This window comes from Prionailurus viverrinus, chromosome D1, assembly GCF_022837055.1.
Source record: "Prionailurus viverrinus isolate Anna chromosome D1, UM_Priviv_1.0, whole genome shotgun sequence".
NCBI classification, from domain to species: Eukaryota; Metazoa; Chordata; class Mammalia; order Carnivora; family Felidae; genus Prionailurus; species Prionailurus viverrinus.
This window is the reverse complement of record NC_062570.1, coordinates 84,657,689-84,677,056: the sequence shown is the minus strand read 5'-3', so window position 1 is coordinate 84,677,056 and position 19,368 is coordinate 84,657,689. Positions and strand designations below refer to the sequence as shown.

General features: G+C 42.9%; 1 protein-coding gene across 1 annotated transcript; it reads left to right on the top strand.

Moving 5' to 3' along the window:
- The first annotated feature begins 6,200 nt into the window (after positions 1-6,200).
- Positions 6,201-12,449, top strand: KCNA4 (potassium voltage-gated channel subfamily A member 4). The gene is made up of 2 exons (XM_047878514.1): positions 6,201-6,322; positions 9,501-12,449. The coding sequence occupies exon 2, from the start codon at positions 10,281-10,283 to the stop codon at positions 12,243-12,245; it is 1,965 nt and encodes a 654-aa protein (XP_047734470.1). The 5' UTR covers positions 6,201-6,322; positions 9,501-10,280; the 3' UTR covers positions 12,246-12,449.
- The last annotated feature ends 6,919 nt before the right edge of the window (positions 12,450-19,368 follow it).

Sequence of the window (19,368 nt, the reverse complement as noted above, 5' to 3'; positions counted from 1 at the left end):
TCTCTCTCTCTCTCTCTCTCTCTCTCTCTCTCTCTCCCCCCCCCTTCCCTCCCACCTCTTATGCACTCTCTCTCTCTCTGCCTCTTAAAATAGGAAAGGCTAGATTCTGCTGTAAGAGTTGACTCCTTCCCCTACTCCCCCAGTTTGATTTTGATCAACACCATTCACTCCCTAGAACAGGCATCACCAAAGCTCATAATAGGCCTCTGTTCTGCATCATAAGAATGTTTACACACCTCTTCCAAGATGCCATCACCCTGAATACCTCTCCTTCTGATTTGGTTAATTGTCAGAAAGCTCTTGTCTAGCACATGCTCCCCCAAAGGGCTAGGGAATGGATAGTAGGGGACTCTTCTAGGGGTTAAGAAGACAGCCCTGGGCAGAGAGAAATGTTCACAGTTCTACAATCTGAATTCCACTCACATTTACATAAAAGGCGATGATGATTGCTATCCCCAGGTGTCCTGATTTGTAAATGTAGTTCCCAGATTCCTCCCCAGGGTCTGACACTCTGCTGCTTATTCTCTAAAAGGCAGGATGTGCTGTCCTCAGTTACAACTTCTGTTTCATTATAGATTCTCCGGTAGCAAGGAATAAAAAGCCATCCATGGTTATTGACTGAATTTAAAAGGGATTCTGGGGGGTTTGGAACATAGTTTTGGCAGGAAGTATGCCATGACCTCTTATTTTTATGAAAAGGCCTATATGTAGGTATATGGGAAAGTTCCTTGATGTAAACTAATAGAAGTTACTACAAAAGGCATGGTGGTGGTAGTGTCTATAGGAAATAACACCATTCTATACCTAAACCTCACTTGATTCACCTCTGCCCCAGGTTTGCTCCTGATTGGTGCCAAGACAAGGTTGTGGGTGATTTTTATTTGCACCTAAGTTTATTTGAGTGAGTCTCCACAATTGCCCTATTTTCCACTTAGGTATAAGGAAAGTAGAACAAAGAGCTAAAAGGAAGACTGTACTTCACTGTGGAAGAGTAGATCTGACAGAGGGGATGTCACCCCACATCAGTGTATCACTGTTCAAGGTGGGGTGCTTTGCTTCAATTAAAGGGCATTTTTGATGGATTTGCATTTAGAAAACTATTCAGAGATAATTTAGACTATGCCAACTCAATTTCACTCACTTGGCCTCCGAGATGCATTCATAGATGGAGAGAAAGGGATACCATTGCAGCCAGGAAGACCAGAAATGCTTGTAACTCAGTCTATTTAGTAGATGCTGCCACTGCTGATCTAAGTTTGCCTAGGGCAATGCACTATGCGTATGAACCCCATCTGTCCTCCATGTAGAGATAAAAGAAGGGTTGTGAATCCTTTTATGCAGTGTTTTGTCATAGCCCCTAGTTCCAACTCTTGAGCATGGCATATCCACGTCCACCCTCACTTTCCTTCCCTAAACCATAGTGTGGTCTGCTTATCTTTTCTTATCCTCACAAGTGCCATTCTTGTTCAGTTAGCCTTTGCCTTGGGGCTCCTTCTGCCTTAGGACTTTTCTTTCTAGCTTCACTTACGTTACTGCTTCTCTCTGCCCCTTGTGTGACTTCTACCAGACAGACCCCTACCACCTAAGTATGTTGACTCATCTTGCACCTTCTAGACCACAGGCATCCTCCCCAGGCAGGTGCAGGATATCCTGCTGCCCATTGTGCCTGGGGCAATGTTGTGATCAGAAAGTCAGGAAGAAAGTAGTCAGTCTTCCTCTGCAGGGATGATGTTTCCTCACTGTCAAAAAAAGTAAATATGCTTTTCTTACATCTTAAGACCTCACCAGTACTGATATGGATAAGATGGAATCAGGAATGGGGAATGGTAATGGACAGTCATTGAAAATCCATGTATAAGGAAAAACTGGCTGAGTGATCTACATTTTACAAGGAATTATATGGGCAGAACAGAACATCCACATCCATAAATTTGGGAATGGGAAGCATGAGATCAACTTTCCTAGGACTTTATTTTCACATCCTTCAGAATTTTAAAAGTCAGATAGTTGAGAGGCTGGGAGTAAGCAGGCAAAAAACCATCTTCTTTTTTTTTTCTCCCAACACATGCGCTGAACGTTTTTGGCAAACGAAAGAAAGCCAGCCTCTTCCATTATTCATTCATTTTATTACATTCTTATCCAGTGCCTACTCTGGATCAGGTATTTTGCACTGGTTGCTTGGGATACAGTGCCTATTTTCAGGGAAGGGTTGAAGGCTTCTTAGGGAGAGAGAGAAGTAAATAGAACATTGCAATTCACTGGGGATCACAGTCCCCAAAGAGAACAAAAACATTTATAATGGACTTAGTTTGTATCCCTCAGGGCCTCCTATCTGCTTTGTACAAAGGAAGATCTAATGCCCTTTGCCCCTTTCTATATAAACAAAGACTTCATAGTGTGGTCTGGAACATATGTACCACCACTGAGAGAATTCAAAGCCAGGGAGAAATTATTTGTGGTAAAAGGTGTATTTGGAGATGAGGAGCTTAAAGAATGTTGACTAGTCAATGACTAAGAAAGGTTAGAAAATGAGTTTTTCCTCTCCAAGGAAAATAGATTTCGGGGACTGAGACAAGGTAGATTTTGTTGGTCACAAGCAAAAAATCTTTCTGCTACTGTGTATGTGAATTTCTGGGATTCTTTAAGAGAATTTCAGGGAGAGAAATGGAAGGTTTCTCATTTGCTTTATAAAGAAAGGGCAAAGAGGTGTGTGTGTGTGTGTGTGTGTGTGTGTGTGTGTGTGTGTGTGTGAGAGAGAGAGAGAGAGAGAGAGAGAGAGAGAGAGAGAGAGAGATGGGTGAAGGCTGGGGAGCAGAATGTTCTTCCCAGTTGGACCCCACCTATCAATCAGATTCTAGTTACTCTTTTTTTTAAATTTTTTTAATGTTTATTTATTCTTGAGAGAGAGAGAGAGAGAGAGAGAGAGAGAGAGAGAGAGAGAGAGAATGAGAGACTGAGCATGAACAGAGGAGGAACAGAGAGAGAGAGGGAGATACAGAATCTGAAGCAGGCTCCAGGCTCTGCTGTCAGCACAGAGCCCAACACGGGGCTTGAACTTACAAACTGCAAGATCATGACCTGGGCCAAAGTCCGAAGCTTAACCAGCTGAGACACCCAGGCGCCCCATATCCTAGTTACTCTTGGTTCACCCTGATGACACATGCCTGCATAAACTTTATTCTCGCCATTGTTCAGACACATTTCCCCTTTCCTGGTCAATCTTTCCTTGCTTCCCCCAGTTAGATGCTACTCTATTCTTTGTATCCCCGGAACACCACTCTCATACCTTCATCATAGCACATACCCCCTTGTTTCATAATCTATGTATCTGAAACAGCCATTCCTTTGTGAGGACAAATGGGCACAGAACACATGGTGTTACATCATTAGCACAGGGTCCATCCTGCTTGCTGAGTCTGATGTTAAAGGCCCAGTTCTGTTACATAGTTAGCTATATAACTTTTAGGCAAGTTTGTTAACCATTGTAAACCTCAATTCCTTCTCCATAAAATGTAAATAAAATAGTGCCTACCATATAACGTGTTTCCTTATGCAGATAAAATTAGACAATATGCATGCAAAGAACTTACACAGAGCCAGGTATTAGGTGGGTACTCGATGAGTGTTACTTGCCTCGATCGAGTCCTCAATAAGTCCTCCTTGTATGACCTGAATGACTGTCTTGGTAAGAGTGGTTTTCCGTCAGCTGTGTTGTCACTGTGGTGCTTTAGTAATTCAGATTCCCGATACCTAAGAAGTACAAAGTATTTATAAAGTCCTCAGACATTTTTAAATCTTAAAATTCTCTGGGCCATGAAAGGAACAAACAAGAAAGGGCACACGGAGACATAATTCATAAAGTTTTAACATGATCCAATTAAAATACCCAAACTTCAATATAGCTGTCATCTTTTGTACTTCATATCGCTCTCTGTTTTCATCTCTCTGAAAGCATTCCTCAGTTGCTCTGGATAGGTCTCACAAATCGCTTTTGGGAAACCAGTCCCAAGATCTTGTGTTCTCAGTCCTGCTTTCTACCATCCCAAGAAACATGTTTCTCATGAGACAGCAATAAGCTCAAATATCTGCTTTTGGTATGTGTGAAACTGTACAGCGTCTACATCACATTATGGAGGTACAGAGGGAGGGTTCAACCAGAGCACGTGACCACTTTTACTTTTGAAGAAATCCACCCTCCCTACTTGAGCCAGTGTGGAGGTACCTTTCTCTCAGTTCCTCCTCCCCTGGTTGAGGCCAGAAGATCACAGGTAAATTTATTCAGGACAAAAATTCAAGGTGTACTAGCTAGAAGAAGTTAGGAAAACCACCACGCACATCAGTTCTTTCTCTCAGTCCCCCCCTTCTTTCCTTCCTTCCTTCCATCCTTCCTCTTTCTTCTGTCCTTTACTTTCCTTCTTTCCTTCTTTCTTTCTTTCTTTCTTTCTTTCTTTCTTTCTTTCTTTTTCTTTCTTTTCACTGATTATAATGTGAATTTTTTAGCTATTTTATTTTTATTATTTTATTATTTTAAAAGATTAAAAAAAAAATCAGACAACGAAAAGAAGTCCTCCAGGTGTCCTTCGCTGAGCCAACAGCAGTTAGGTGAGAGCAGAGCATATCTATAATTCAGCTCGGGAATATTTCTCTTAATAATTAATCGAGCACCACAAAAGGAGGAGGCCCAATAGGGCCATCGAACAAAGCTGCCAGCTGAGGCCGACAGTGGCCGCCTCAGCGCCAAGTGACCCGCCCAAGGTCGGATTTACTCCAGCAGTCCTGGTGTGCGTCCTAGTGTTTGTCTGGTCCATCAGAGGGAGTTGGAAAGGTGCCTGGAGACTGGGTGGTTATGTGTGTGTAAAAATTCGCACTTCCACCGCTAACCTTCTTTGAGTGGATGTATGGGAATTGCAATTTTACATCCTTGTCTTGGGGCATTTCATATGCTTGATGCCTAATAAGCAACCTAGGAGTCCATGCCCCCGCGAGGGCGAGGACGCCGCTGTGGGCGCTCTGGCTTGTCCCGCGGGGTACTACATTTGTTTTTGCTGTTCAGTGAAGGTAGGTGGTGTAGAACTCCGACCTCTATCATAAAGATCTCCCGGGAGCCAAACCTCTGGCCGAAATGTGTTCTTATTGCAACAGGTTCGCCGAGGGCTCCTGCACTCTTTCCAGGGGCCTCCACCCCCGGGCCGGGAGCCCTCTGAGTCTCTTCCACTTGGACTCGTGCCTCTGGTGCGCAACTCTTAACCTGGGCTTGATTCCAATTTCTGCAATCCACCCCTCACTCGGGTCAAGCACACTTATAAAGTCGGCCTCCTCTGCGCCCTGAGGCCCGACCCCCCACCCCCACCCCCACCGCCGCCGCCAGTCGAGGCAGACAAGCCGTGCAATGGAGGGGGAGACCAAGGGGAATCGGCGCGTGCATAGGCGACTGGGGGGCTCCCGATTAGCGGCCTAGCTAGAGATGCACCCGGGCTCCCAACCCCACAAACCCACAAACCCGTTATGCGGGTGCGTGTGTGCGCTGAGCCGTAGAGAAAGCGGGTCAGGGAGAGAAGCCGCGCACAAGCACCCGGTCGGCAAGCCTGGACCTCCCGTCGAGGTCTCCCCTCCCAACCTCCGTCTTGGGCTCCCGCTCTGCCGTGGGGACCCCGATATCAGCTCCAGCGCGGACACCTCTCCCTCGGAAACTAGGGCTTCGCCTTTGGGGGAGGCGGCCAGGGGCTCCCGGAACTGCTCCCTGTTGCTCCCCGAAGCCTCGGCGTCGGGGTCCGAGCTTGGGGGCGGGCGGTGCAGGCGTCGTGACTGCGCCCGCCCCGCGGCGCGGGGAGGTGCCCCAGGCGACCGCCTGCACGCCACACCCTCGGCACGGCCCTGGCCCCGCCCCCGGCCGGCGCGCGTTCCCGGCCAGGGGAGGCGTGTGCTGCTTCTGCAGCCAGCGAGAGGGAGAGGGATGGATATTGGAGGAGGAATTTGGGCTTAACAAGTGATCGCTGCTGTCTAGGATTTTCTTTTTCTGGGGAACCTTGACTTCCTTTCCCAATCGTGCCCACCTGTGCTGAACTCCAGAGGAACCAGAAGTGTTGGGGTCTTCCTCGGGGCAGCCCTGATCCCCACCCTGGGCTCCAGCAGTGAGGACTCTGTGCCCCCAGGCAACAGAACTTGTTCCGTGGATATTTTGCAGCTTCCACCTGCCACACCGGAGTGATTCCTTCTACCCCCAAGAACATTCTTCCCCTCCTCCAGCTGTTGCAGCTTGAGGGGGAAAGACAAACCGAGCGGGGGTTTTCTTTATATTTATTTTTCACTCCGCCTGGGAACGGTGAGTATGATACCTCTCTTCTCTTTCCTCCACTCTTCTCTTTTGGCTGTTAAGAAACAGTGGACATTTGAGGGATAAATAATATTGGGGGATGTGGCAGAAGGACATGAATGGAAGGCGGTTAAAAATAAACCAGGAGGTGGAAGAAGGGAGGTGCAGATGCAGCGCGGCGCTCCGGGGGGGCCAACAGTTGTTATTTTCCTAACCCCGGGGATGGGGTGCGTGCGCCCTGCTTAATGTGCCCGAGCGGGAACCTAGGTCTGGAGGGGAGGGCGCGATTAAACATGTCGTTTCCCAACGAGGTGGGGTTTAGATTTAGCATCCTTTTGCCTCATCCCAGACTCACCGGTTCTGTTTCTTTGGGAACAGCTGGCGAACGGGTTTGAATTGCTCTCTCCCCCAGCATTTGGATTTGCGTGCCTTTTCCGAGCATTTCAGCAGCACATAGGGACTGTATAAATGGCGTGCGTTGAAGTGTATATTTCTCACGGTGTTGGTTTTTTGATTCAATCTCTCTCTCTCTCTCTCTCTCTCTCTCTCTCTCTCTCTCTGATAGGTTCAGGTACCACCCTAAGCCAGTTGCAGGAATTAGCACTGAGAGAGGAAAACAGCCTCCTTGTTGGGGGGTGAGAGGAGGAGGGGAGGCATGCTTGGCTGTTGTTTGGGGGGGGGCACAGGGATTCGGGAATAGGTAGTCTGCTAAATCCTATTAGTTTAATGGTGTTAAAGAGGAAAGGAAATTTCCCTGCAAAGGTCTCCCCCATCAAGGCTCCCGGGAGTCGGATTGAATAGATTCTCCGAAACAGGAATACCTTGGAAAGGAAGAGAGATTTTTAAATGAGTTTTGCTGTGTGGAAGGTTTTTTTTTTTTTTTCCTTTTTTTTTTATTCTTTTTCTTTTTTTCTTATTCTTTTCCTTCTCCCTCCTGTTCCCTCCTCGCCCTCCTCTTCTTCTTCTATTTCATCATCATCATCATCTTCTTCTAGGTTAGGGATAGTGAGGTAACTGGTAGCCAATTAAAAGGAAGGTAATTTGCTTTTTGTAAGGTGGGGGAGGAAGAAAACAAACAAACAAACAAAAATAAGTAAATAAATAAATAAATGAATAAATAAATAAATAAATAAATACATACATACATACATAAAGTAAATAGTGTAGAGCCAGATGAGGGCAGGTCTCTATCTCCTGCAGAATTGATGGGATATCGGAAGACCTACTAATTCATGACCTTCTGGGAGTCAATTAGTTGGGAGAGGGGTGTGCATAGTACACAAATATACAGGCACTTTGGTTCTATTGGGGTTTTATTTAAATAGTGTATTGTAACGGCTTTGAGGGAGCTGGGAAAGAAACTGAGCAAACTCTCAGGCTCTTCAGCCTGTGAAAGTCTTTAAAAGGTGGTGGCCTGACCTTCCAGAATAAATGTAACCCCAGGGTAGTTTTGTAAGTAGAGATTTGGAGACCTTCTGAGGGTAAACATTTCAGAGTATTTGATGATGTTAGGAGTCAGGCAAAGGAAGGGGCTTGTCATTTGAGATACCTTCAGAAGTGTATTTTCTGGGTTTTATGTGTCCCAATAAAGCTCACTTCTTGCCCTAGGAGAGTGTGAGATGATTGGGAAGCCCTCTGTTTGTCCCTTCTCTGCTTTGTCACTTCATAAAACTCTGGTAGGTTTAGGTTTCTAGCCTGACAGGATTCAGCAAGAAGCAGCAGGTGGTCAGGAGCTGAATCCTGTTCATAGCTCCAGAAAGCCATTTCTCTTGCTTCCCAAGTGCTTCCAGTAACAGAACCTGGTAGATGCCCTGGATTCTGACTGGCATTATCCTCCCCAAGTCTCTGGGCTACTGTCTGCATTCTTGGAAGTCCTGTTGGACACAGTGAATGCAAAAGCATAGGAGACAGGAGATTGGGGCAGTTTTTACAGGTCTTGGCTGAGGAAATGAATTAGCCTGACCTAGAGAGAGCCAACTGAGAAGAAAGGCCAGGATTACCAAGTGACGGTGGAGCCAGATTGGGGCTGCAAGGAAGACATGATCAGCAAGTGGGCACGTTGGAGACAAAGGTGGGCAGAGAGAGTCAGGGAGAGGCAGAGGGAGTTGGGAGATGGGAGATCATGGATGAAATTATGGGGGGAAGTATGACAGGCTGAAAATGAAGTCCACACAAACTGGGATTTGAAACATAAGGAAATAGTCTCTTGAGAAGAGTGTAGGAGGAAGCATTGAGGTGAACATGGAGGAAGCAGCAAGGAGAGAAGATGATTATCAGAGAAGTGGAAACTGGGATTAGCTCCTAGGCTGTGGGTGGTAGAGAGTGTTCTGGAGTCTGGGGAACAGAAAAACAACAACAGGGACATGCTTCAGGGAGTCAAGAAGTGCCAACTTAATACAGGCCATTGATGAGTCTCAAAATGTTTTGGATGTCCTCACATTCTGTCCTCCCCTAATTCAGACAGTATGGTATAAGGACATATACATCTGGGGGTGTGTAGATAGATGATAAAAGCTTAGGTTACCGTCCAGTGTGTATTGATATTCATTATGTCGGTGCTATTCTATCAACATTCATTGTCTCATTCAAACCTTACAAAGTGGGATGGAGGAGGTTGTATTATGACCCACACTTCATAGATGAGATGATTGAATCTTGTGGAAGTGATGGAGCCTGGATTAAAGAGAACTGGTTTTTCCAACTGCTCTAATCCTGAATCAAGACAGAGAGGGGTGGAAAGGCACTAAATTCAGAAATATTTGATGAGTGGAAATTTTAAAAACTGCCTTGAGATCACTGAATGATGGAAGCAGCTATAAAGTGACAGCATTATTGTTGTGACATGAAGAAAATGACAGCGAGAATTAAGACCTGGCATGAGTGAAAGGGAGAGCTGAAGGAAGAGCCATGTGGGTCGAGAGTGGAGAGAAGAAAAATAATTGAGTTGCCGTGAAAATAGACTGAGCCGAAATAATAACCAAAGAAGAAGGGAAGAAGGATGGTTTAGTGAGGGAGGAGATTTAACAACCTGCCCCATACTCCTTGGAAATTTGTGGCCCCTTGGTGCTTTATATGGTTTGCTTGAGGACAAGAAAAAGAACTGTATGGGAAGGAAACGCTGTTTGCTCTTTATGATTTGATTCTTCTTTTTATTTTTCTCCTATGCTTATTTCCCTTCCTTTTTCAGGTGAAGTACTTCTTCTGCATGATTTTAGCTGAAGGATGCTCTGCATTTCCTTGATTTCTATGGAGACCTCAGAGCTGGGTTTGCTCCTGCTGACACCTCATCTTGTACCTTCTCTACCTCCCAAGGTCTTTGCCTCTTTCAATAGCTTGGCATTGCCCCTGGGTCCAGGAAGCCTATGATGAACTTAAGGGGAGCACCTGGAGAATCATCCTGATAGGCTTTGAGCAGCAATGGCTGGACATACTTCAAGCCACATGTTAACATGGGTCAAGCCATCACTAGAAGGCAAGTGCTAAGACTAAAGGCTTATTTGCATTTTATTTAAATTTGATGGACTGAGCTTTGGACAATTTCCATGGCAGAAAAATATATTCCATTTTCTAGGCACAACTGCTGGCTGTCAGACACTTGCTGCCTTTGAATCTTGCAGCATCATCACCAACCACCCTAGACGTATTTCCAAATTTGAACAGCCACCCTGAAACAGGTGTTTGGGAGACCCCAACATTTTCTGACTTAGGCCTGAGAGTGCTAGGTTGTTTATCTAGACCAGCCAAGCTCTGGAGAGCAATGTTGAATCCCTGGGAACAGAGAGCATGGGGCGTGCTGATTTAAAAACAGAAAATGCAAAGTTGGACTGAAAATATCCTTAGTCTTCCAAGCAATCTGCTTAAGGGTTCCAAACTTACCTTCATTTGGTGACAAAAGAAGCTGCCCTATTTTTCTTTCTTCTTCTTCTTCTTCTACAACTGGAACCAGCCATTTCCAAAAACCACCACCATGGAGGTTGCAATGGTGAGTGCGGAGAGCTCAGGGTGCAACAGTCACATGCCTTATGGTTACGCGGCCCAGGCTAGGGCACGGGAGCGGGAGAGGCTTGCTCACTCGAGGGCAGCTGCGGCAGCCGCCGTGGCAGCTGCCACAGCTGCTGTGGAGGGCAGTGGGGGTTCTGGAGGGAGCTCCCACCACCACCACCAGTCGCGTGGGGCCTGCACCTCCCATGACCCTCAGGGCAGCCGGGGTAGTCGGAGGAGGAGGCGCCAGCGGCCTGAGAAGAGGAGAGTCCACCACCGCCAGAGCAGCTTTCCTCATTGCTCCGACCTGATGCCCAGTGGCTCTGAGGAGAAGATTCTGAGGGAACTGAGTGAGGAAGAGGAAGAGGAGGAGGAGGAGGAGGAGGAGGAAGAGGAAGGAAGGTTTTACTATAGTGAGGATGACCATGGTGATGAATGTTCCTACACGGACCTGCTGCCCCAGGATGACGGGGGCGGCGGTGGCTATAGTTCAGTCCGCTACAGTGACTGTTGTGAACGTGTGGTGATAAATGTGTCGGGCCTGCGCTTTGAGACCCAGATGAAGACTCTGGCCCAGTTTCCAGAGACTCTGTTGGGAGACCCTGAGAAGAGGACTCAGTACTTTGACCCTTTGCGTAATGAGTATTTTTTCGACAGAAACAGGCCTAGCTTTGATGCCATCTTATATTATTACCAATCAGGAGGCCGCCTCAAGAGGCCAGTCAATGTCCCCTTTGATATCTTCACTGAGGAGGTGAAGTTCTATCAGTTGGGAGAGGAGGCCCTGCTCAAGTTTCGGGAGGACGAGGGCTTTGTGAGAGAAGAGGAGGACAGGGCCTTGCCAGAGAATGAATTTAAAAAGCAGATTTGGCTTCTGTTTGAGTATCCGGAGAGTTCCAGTCCAGCAAGGGGCATAGCCATCGTCTCTGTCCTGGTCATCTTAATCTCCATTGTCATTTTCTGCCTGGAAACTTTACCTGAGTTTCGGGACGACAGGGATCTCATCATGGCACTGAGTGCAGGCGGGCACAGTGGGTTGTCGAATGACACCTCGGCACCCCACCTAGAGAACTCAGGGCACACCATCTTCAACGACCCCTTCTTCATCGTGGAGACAGTCTGTATTGTTTGGTTTTCCTTCGAGTTTGTGGTTCGCTGCTTTGCTTGTCCCAGCCAAGCACTCTTCTTCAAAAACATCATGAACATCATTGACATTGTATCCATTTTGCCTTACTTCATCACCCTGGGCACTGATCTGGCCCAGCAGCAGGGGGGTGGCAATGGTCAGCAGCAGCAGGCCATGTCCTTCGCTATCCTCAGGATCATCCGTCTGGTCCGAGTATTCCGGATCTTCAAACTCTCCAGGCATTCCAAAGGCCTGCAGATCCTGGGCCACACCCTCAGAGCCAGCATGCGGGAGCTGGGACTTCTGATCTTCTTCCTCTTCATTGGGGTCATCCTGTTTTCCAGTGCTGTGTATTTTGCAGAGGCAGATGAACCTACCACCCATTTCCAAAGCATCCCAGATGCGTTTTGGTGGGCCGTGGTGACCATGACAACTGTGGGCTATGGGGACATGAAGCCCATCACTGTGGGGGGCAAGATCGTGGGGTCCCTGTGTGCCATTGCAGGTGTCTTAACCATTGCTTTGCCAGTGCCAGTGATTGTCTCTAACTTTAACTATTTCTACCACAGAGAGACTGAGAATGAGGAACAGACACAGCTGACACAGAACGCAGTCAGTTGCCCATACCTCCCTTCTAATTTGCTGAAGAAATTCCGGAGCTCTACTTCTTCTTCCCTGGGGGACAAGTCAGAGTATCTAGAGATGGAAGAAGGAGTTAAGGAATCTCTCTGTGCAAAGGAGGAGAAGTGTCAGGGAAAGGGGGACGACAGTGAGACAGATAAAAACAACTGTTCTAATGCGAAGGCTGTGGAGACTGATGTGTGAATCTTGTTCTCCACCTGCCACTGCCTCCCCCCACCCCCAGCCCCAGTATCTCCAAATATATTTATGCATAGAGAGTGGAGTTATGAAAATGAAATATGCAAACGAATCTAATGCATATAGTAGTACACCATTTAATGGTTATACGTGACATAATTGTTACTCAACTTGTATTACATATCAAATAAATGATACATCTTGGAGAAGAGGGAGGCTAAAATAGGAGCAAATCTTATCTTTATATTTTTTATTAGAATGCAAGAATTTTGCACACTAACTGGAAAAGATGTTAAAAGTAAAGGTGGTTCTGTGGAGAGAAAGTATATGTGTGTTTGTGTGTGTGTGTGTGTGTGTGTGTGTGTGTGCGCGCGCGCGCACACATGCTGCGTGCGTGTATGTATGTATGTACAAGTAAATTGTCAACATTGTTAGTAATTGTGCAGTGATGGGAAGAGTTGGCATTTTGAAGTATTTACTATGTAAGAACTAACGAATTTGAGCAGTCATTTATCAGTGCTCTGATAGCATCTCATGTCTTTGGATTCCATGGTTGTTTTTTAAAAATTGTAAGAATTACTGTGTAGGGGAAAAAAAAAAGGAAAGTGAATTATTTAATAGAATATAGGTCACAGTTTTATCTTGGATTTAATTAAAGTTTATTTTTAACTGGAAATTAACTTTTAAAAAGGCTTCAGGGGCCTTTAGAAATTGATTATATTTTATTATTAATTTGGGGGAAGATATGACAGGAAATGCCTAACAATAATGGAAGAAGTGAAATCGGAGAAAATGTAACAAGTTTTGTTCACAGATAACAGGACTGGAATTTTTTTTTCCTTTGCACTACTTTATATGATGGAGATTGAGAGAGACTTCCTACTGTGAGTGTTTACTAATGTAGCAGTTCAGTGACAATCATTGGAAGAATGATTTCTTAGTCTTATTTTATGTTCTCTTCTTTTCTTTGTGTGAGACTAATGGCCACGCAGATAACAGCACATGGTTCCCTTCTTTTAAAATCTAAATAACTGATCTGCAAAGGGACTCTGAAGTAAAATTTAGCAACGGAATCTTTTAGAGATTGGACTGTGACAATGATGCTTCTGAAACCATACTATTTTAATTATTCTTCTGCCTTTTAAATGCAGAATAATTTAACCAAAGTTAATGCATGCACTGAAAGAATTCTTGAAGAAAATAAGATGCCCAGCAGCTACAGTGATTATGGCTTAAGAGCTTTCTATTAAATGTGCAACGTAAATGCTAGATTTATTAAGTTTATTTCTTTGTGCAGCTGCATAAAGGCACAGGGTGGGGATTCACCTCAGAATTTAGCATTCCACTTGCTAAAAATGATACAAAGAAGGATTGTGTCAAAACATTTGGTTTCAATATCACCATCGCTATCAGTTTTGTAAAGGGAACTTGTGACACATGTAACTGCACTTAAATCATGACAAGATGTTCTAGAATGTGAGGTAACAGCTAGTAATCGGACTTACACTAGTAAGTCATAATGAGATATAGAGTAGCAAATTGAGAATGCATAAGAGGCCTTATTCTCTAATGTTTCTTCAACATCTATTCTTTATAAAATGGTTGTCCTGAGGTTTGGGAAAAATATACTATGTAGCACGTAATGAACTCTGACAACTGTGAATTAAAAAAAAAAAAGAAAAAAGAAAGGAAGAAAAGAATGATCAAGAATAGCTTTTCTCAAGCTTTTAAATCCCAGGCCATCATTTGATAATAACATAAATCTTTAATGATATTTGAAATTCAAAATAAATCCATGTTAGATTTAAAAGCAAAGCTACACCCTTCTCCCCACCCCATCCCCACCACTTAAAGAAACATACCTTTCAAGAATACCTGTTGGAGAATGAAAGGCAGTAAGCGGGGGAGTTGATTGAATGTTCTGACCAAAGATCTCCAGTGGACAATAGTGAATGATAAAACAAGGATATGCAATCTTGTAATAAGATTTCAAAGACGTCATTTTAATATATTTTGGATTTGAAGCAAAAATATAACAAACAGACTAGGAGTAAGGCTATCTGGGTTGGTCACTATTCACTTGAAAAAGTCACCATTAATCTCCACACCCCAATTTCCTCATTAGTAAAAAAAAAAAAAGGGCACACAAAGGCTTTCGTTACTTCACAGAATTGTTATGGAAAGCAAATAACACGTGATAACTCAGAAATGCCTAGTTCCATATAAATGCCTGATGTTATGTCTACATTGCTTAATCTTCCTCTGGAAAGAGAAGAATTAGAACCCCTGTGTTATGGGGCACCGGGGAGGCTCAGTCCGCTGAGCTTGGGACCTTGGCACAGGCCATGATTTCCTGGTGCCTGAGTTCAGGCCCCTCATGGACTCACTGAGGTCAGTGAGGAACCTGCTTTGGATCCTCTGTCCTCCTCTCTCTGCTCCTCCCCCACTTGTGCTCTCTCAAAAATAAATAAACATTAAACAAAAGTTAAAAAAAAAAAATAACTCAAGAGTTACATCTGCTTTATTAGGATATCGTGAAATTCATGGGTAATTTCTTTAATTTTGAGCTCCTTACAGGAAGTGGATATGCAGACACAAGATAGCCTCTCATTGAATAATTGCTACAGTTTCTTCACTTGGGGGAAAGAAAGATCCCCGGCATGTCCTGTTGTAAAAAAGTTGACTCTGTGAGTGAGGTACCATGTATCTTTTTCTGTACCCAACTAGGTCAGATTATATTTTAGATAATTTAAATGCTATCCAGCATTGGATGTTTATTGAACATTCAATAATCCCAATGGCAATGATTTGGCTATGCTTGGAAGGGAAAAGGTATTACATTTCTACCACAGCTCCTTTTTAAAGCTGAAAGTTATAATAAATTTAGCCAATATGTATTAGATTTGATAATTCTGTGAATTCAAGAAATATAGTCCTTTTGGGATCCTGGGATTTTCCTGTATCTTACATAGTTTTTTTTAAGTGTAATACAGACAAGAAGTGACAGCCATGGGCTTCCAAAGCAAATATTAGGTTATCACTACATGTATGTGTGTTGGTTTGCATTTTCTTTCAAGATGCATTTATTTTAGGATGTCTGAATCTTGATTCCACACTAAGAAGAAAGCATGCAAGCCCTCAAGATTTGTCTAGGGCACTTTTGTATGGAACACTTCTCTTGTAGAGAATGTGTGAAGGTAGAGAAAGTGTCAATTGCAGCTGTGAATGTATAACATTTTTCCAAGTTAAAGCTAGCTAAGCAAGGTGCTTTAGTACCATTTGTAAAAATTTTATCTACTGGGTAATATGCTTTCAGAAGCTATTTGTAACTGACATTTAGGAAACTCTCCTCTCAGAGGCCACCACACACGTTTGGCTGTAAGATAAAAGAGAAGTGGCCCAATTTAGAGATTTGAATTTTGGGAACCTCGGATCCTCTAGTTGCTTTTCAGATGATAATGTTACCAGAAGTACAATATTTGAAGGTCATCCTAACCAGAGTTTTTTCAAGGGTGGATACATTGTTCTCTCTTTTAAATGTTTGAAAGGGAAACAGTTATGCAGACCAGTTATGGAGAAAAGAGGACTAAATACTCCTTTTAATTTCTGCAAAATAGAGCTTTTTTTGTGCCAAAGGAATGATGGATGGTCTGGGAGTGGAGAGATGGCTCGTTGACATTGACACATCATTTCATCTTGACTCTCAGGTTTTTTGTTTTGTTTTGTTTTGTTTTGTTTTTAAGTGTACAACCAGGCTGTTGTGCTACCTTATCGCTTGATTCCTTTTAGCACCAAAATTCTCTGGAGTGGAAAGAAGTTATTAGACTAGCTGGATATTTTCTAAGTATTCAAATCATATCGGTCTTGATATAGGTAATAAGAGCAAAAACAGTTTAAAATCTCACTGTTGGGTTAAATAGAGAACCAGAGATTTTGAGATTGAGTTTTTAGAATGTAAATGAAACTGAATGAATAGGGTGTATTTTGAAGCTCTTTATTCTAACAATGAAAGGGAAGGGATTCCCTTAATAAAAAATAACTCAGTCTCCAGTTGAATACATGTGAAAGTTGGTAAGTAAACATTTTGATTTCTTGCTTTGTTATAGTACAGTCTTGTCAGTAAACGAGTGTTCCGACCTATGCTGGGGAACTCATTTTATGCCTAAGCACATGTAGTATTTCACAAGTGTCACTGCTTTCCTTGTCAAATTAGTTTTGTTTTTAATGTTTATTTATTTTTGAGAAAGAGAGACACAGCATGAACAGGTGAGGGATTACAGGGAGTGGGAGACACAGAATCCAAAGCAGGCTCCAGGCTCTGAGCTGTCAGCACAGAGCCTGATGTGGGGCTCGAACTCACAAACCCTGAGATCATGACCTGAGCTGAAGTTGGACACTTAACTGTCTGAGCCACCCAGGTGCCCCAGCTTGTCAAATTAGTTTTAAACAGGATCACTGAAGGTTTGTGAAAATGTTTTCATAAAACATCTGTTGAAATAGAATCCAATCTATGCATAAGAAATAACTATGGAACATACTTTTGAGTTCAGATATATATCCAGTTTTTAGAAAGTCAACATTAGCCAGTAGAAAGTTATTTTTAATTGCACTGGAATCATAAACAGTAGTATCTCCACATCCCAACAGAATCAGAAATGGTGTTCTCTGTTGTTGATTTTGAGGATTGTGATGCACCTTTAGCCACCACATCGCAGCTGTTCCTAGGTAAAGTGGCAAATACACCTAGGTTTGTTTTACAGTTTTTGGTGAGCATGTGATGTGCTCATGTGCATGATGCAGAGTGTAACATCCCTCTTTATGTGTGTGTGTGTGTGTGTTTTTTATTGATACAGTATAGAATGATTACGGGTTGTCATTCAGTGGCAAAGGGGCCTGTTCCAGGAAATCTTCCTGACCCAAAAGTCATTCTGAATTCGGCAAGGGACATTTGGTGTGGACAAAAGGTACTTCTTGGTTTTCCTGCCTGCAAAGAAGCTTGACTCAAAACACAGGGTCATCCAAACCAATGTAACTGTTACAGGTTAGAAAACAATCCTACTTTCTAGTACGAAGATCAGTATTCCTATTTGAAAGAATGTTGATGGAGTGGTTTGTGTTCAGGATTGAAGGAAGCAGAGCTATTTTTGCGGTAAATGGGAATGTGTAGTTCTGAAATGTAAATTAAGATTAGGACTGTGATATGAGTTTTATTTCTGACTTGGTTCTCTGTTTCCATAGCAGTCCCAATTTCTTACAGTATCTTCATAAAAAAGTATGCTAATACATATCAGACCATATGGCCCAATTTGAGGTACAGAAAGTATGGTTACTTTATTTACGGATAAATAAATTAATCCCAGGGTATGAGTTGGGTGCTTTGAAAAACATAGCGTATAGTAATGAGCTATGGCTCTAAGTGAGGCTACAACATATTCCCTTTCAGGCCTGTAGGTAATATGAAATGGTACCAGAATAGATACATCAAGGAAATAAAATGCTAAAGAAGGCATCTTAATGTTGTCTAGGGAGGGATTTTCCCACATCCACTGATCATGGTGTTGCTGATTTGCAGTCAAGTTTTTGATTTATTTAACATCATTGGTATCTTGGAAGGAGAATTTGTATCCAGAGTACCAGGAGCTAAATGATTTTGATCGCTGATCCACAAATAGTTAACTTCTGCTTCCTGATTTGCAAATTACCTGTTGTACATATTGTCCAAAACTAGTTTCTCATCTGAGTTGGCTTTACTCAGGCTCAAAACCATGGTCTCCCTTTCAATAGCCAGGCTAGAAACATGCAGAATTGTAAACAGAAAACAATATACTACAAAGAAACAACAAATACCCTGAAACTAGGTAGCCAAGTAAACTATTTGGAAAACCAAATCTGTTGTTCAAATTAATGTTTATGTACCTCAGAATGAAATATGAAGGATTTAGGAATAACCTTTCCCCTATCTTCTTGCCATTAGCAGAGTTAACCAGGAGTGACTATTGTGTGTTGTAAAGCAGAAATGAGCTACTGAGATATTATGCAAGTTAACATTTTCTGTGAAAATGGCAGAAATGCTAACTTACCTAGAAGTGGTCATGATAGTAATTATTAGGAATAACTAGTGAATATGGAAAATATGCTGTTTTTTCCCAGTTATTGGTGTTATGTGCAAATGTACTTGGATTAATTTTTCATGACTTTGTAGACCAAAGGCATATTTTTAAAGCCACAGAACATGAAGGCATTTTTATACACAGCTTCTTAAGCTACTGACTGTTGAAGAATCAGTCACCTCTTAAATCAGTGAAATAAATAGCCCCTGTGGATATTGACTACAGTTGTACCAATGCTGAGCCAAATATTTATATTTGTTTTAAAATAATTAGATTAATATTTATTCATATGTTTATATACATATCATATATTTAATATTCTGCCTTTATTCTGGCCAAAGATATATAAGCAAAATGAATTATCTAAGGCATTGCAAGAGACTTTTTGAAATGAAGTAAAAGTGTATAATTCTTTTGTGTTTGGGGAAAATGGTGAGACCTAAGGATTGAGGAACCTTTCTTTACACTCTAGGTTGGATTTTGTGCCATACAACCACAGTGGTATTAAGGCTAAGCTCTGAGATATTCCGTGTGGTAAGGATATATGGGGTTTCATTCCCAGGAAGGGTTGATTTTTATGTTTTATGAAACATTGCAAAATGTTTGTCTTATTTTTCATGGTCATTATTCCCATTACATAAAGGATACATAGAGCATGGAAACTAGACTATCTAGGCCCATAGAGCTACTTTGTGCTCTCTAGAAATCAATTAACTTAAAGCCATTATTGTTCTGCATTTTTATCGTAGCTGTTGTTTGATGTGACTTCCTTAATTCTCTTAGGTTCAATTACAGTATTAAAAAGTCTCAGGTTGGTTTTGTTTTGGGCAAATGTTTCAATATCTCAGCCTCTGCAGGCACTCACACACAAAACTGTAAGATAATTAGAAAATCTCATATCTCTTAGAGACTAGGGCTGTATTATCTGAGCTCCTTCAATGATAGGGACACATTAGTTAACATAGAGGATGCATGTTATTCTATTTATAAACTTAATTCACTCATACCTGAGTAGATTG

Bases quoted from the DNA above. Each gene is read 5' to 3' on its own strand.
- KCNA4 (XM_047878514.1), top strand. From the start codon at position 10,281: ATGGAGGTTGCAATGGTGAGTGCGGAGAGCTCAGGGTGCAACAGTCAC.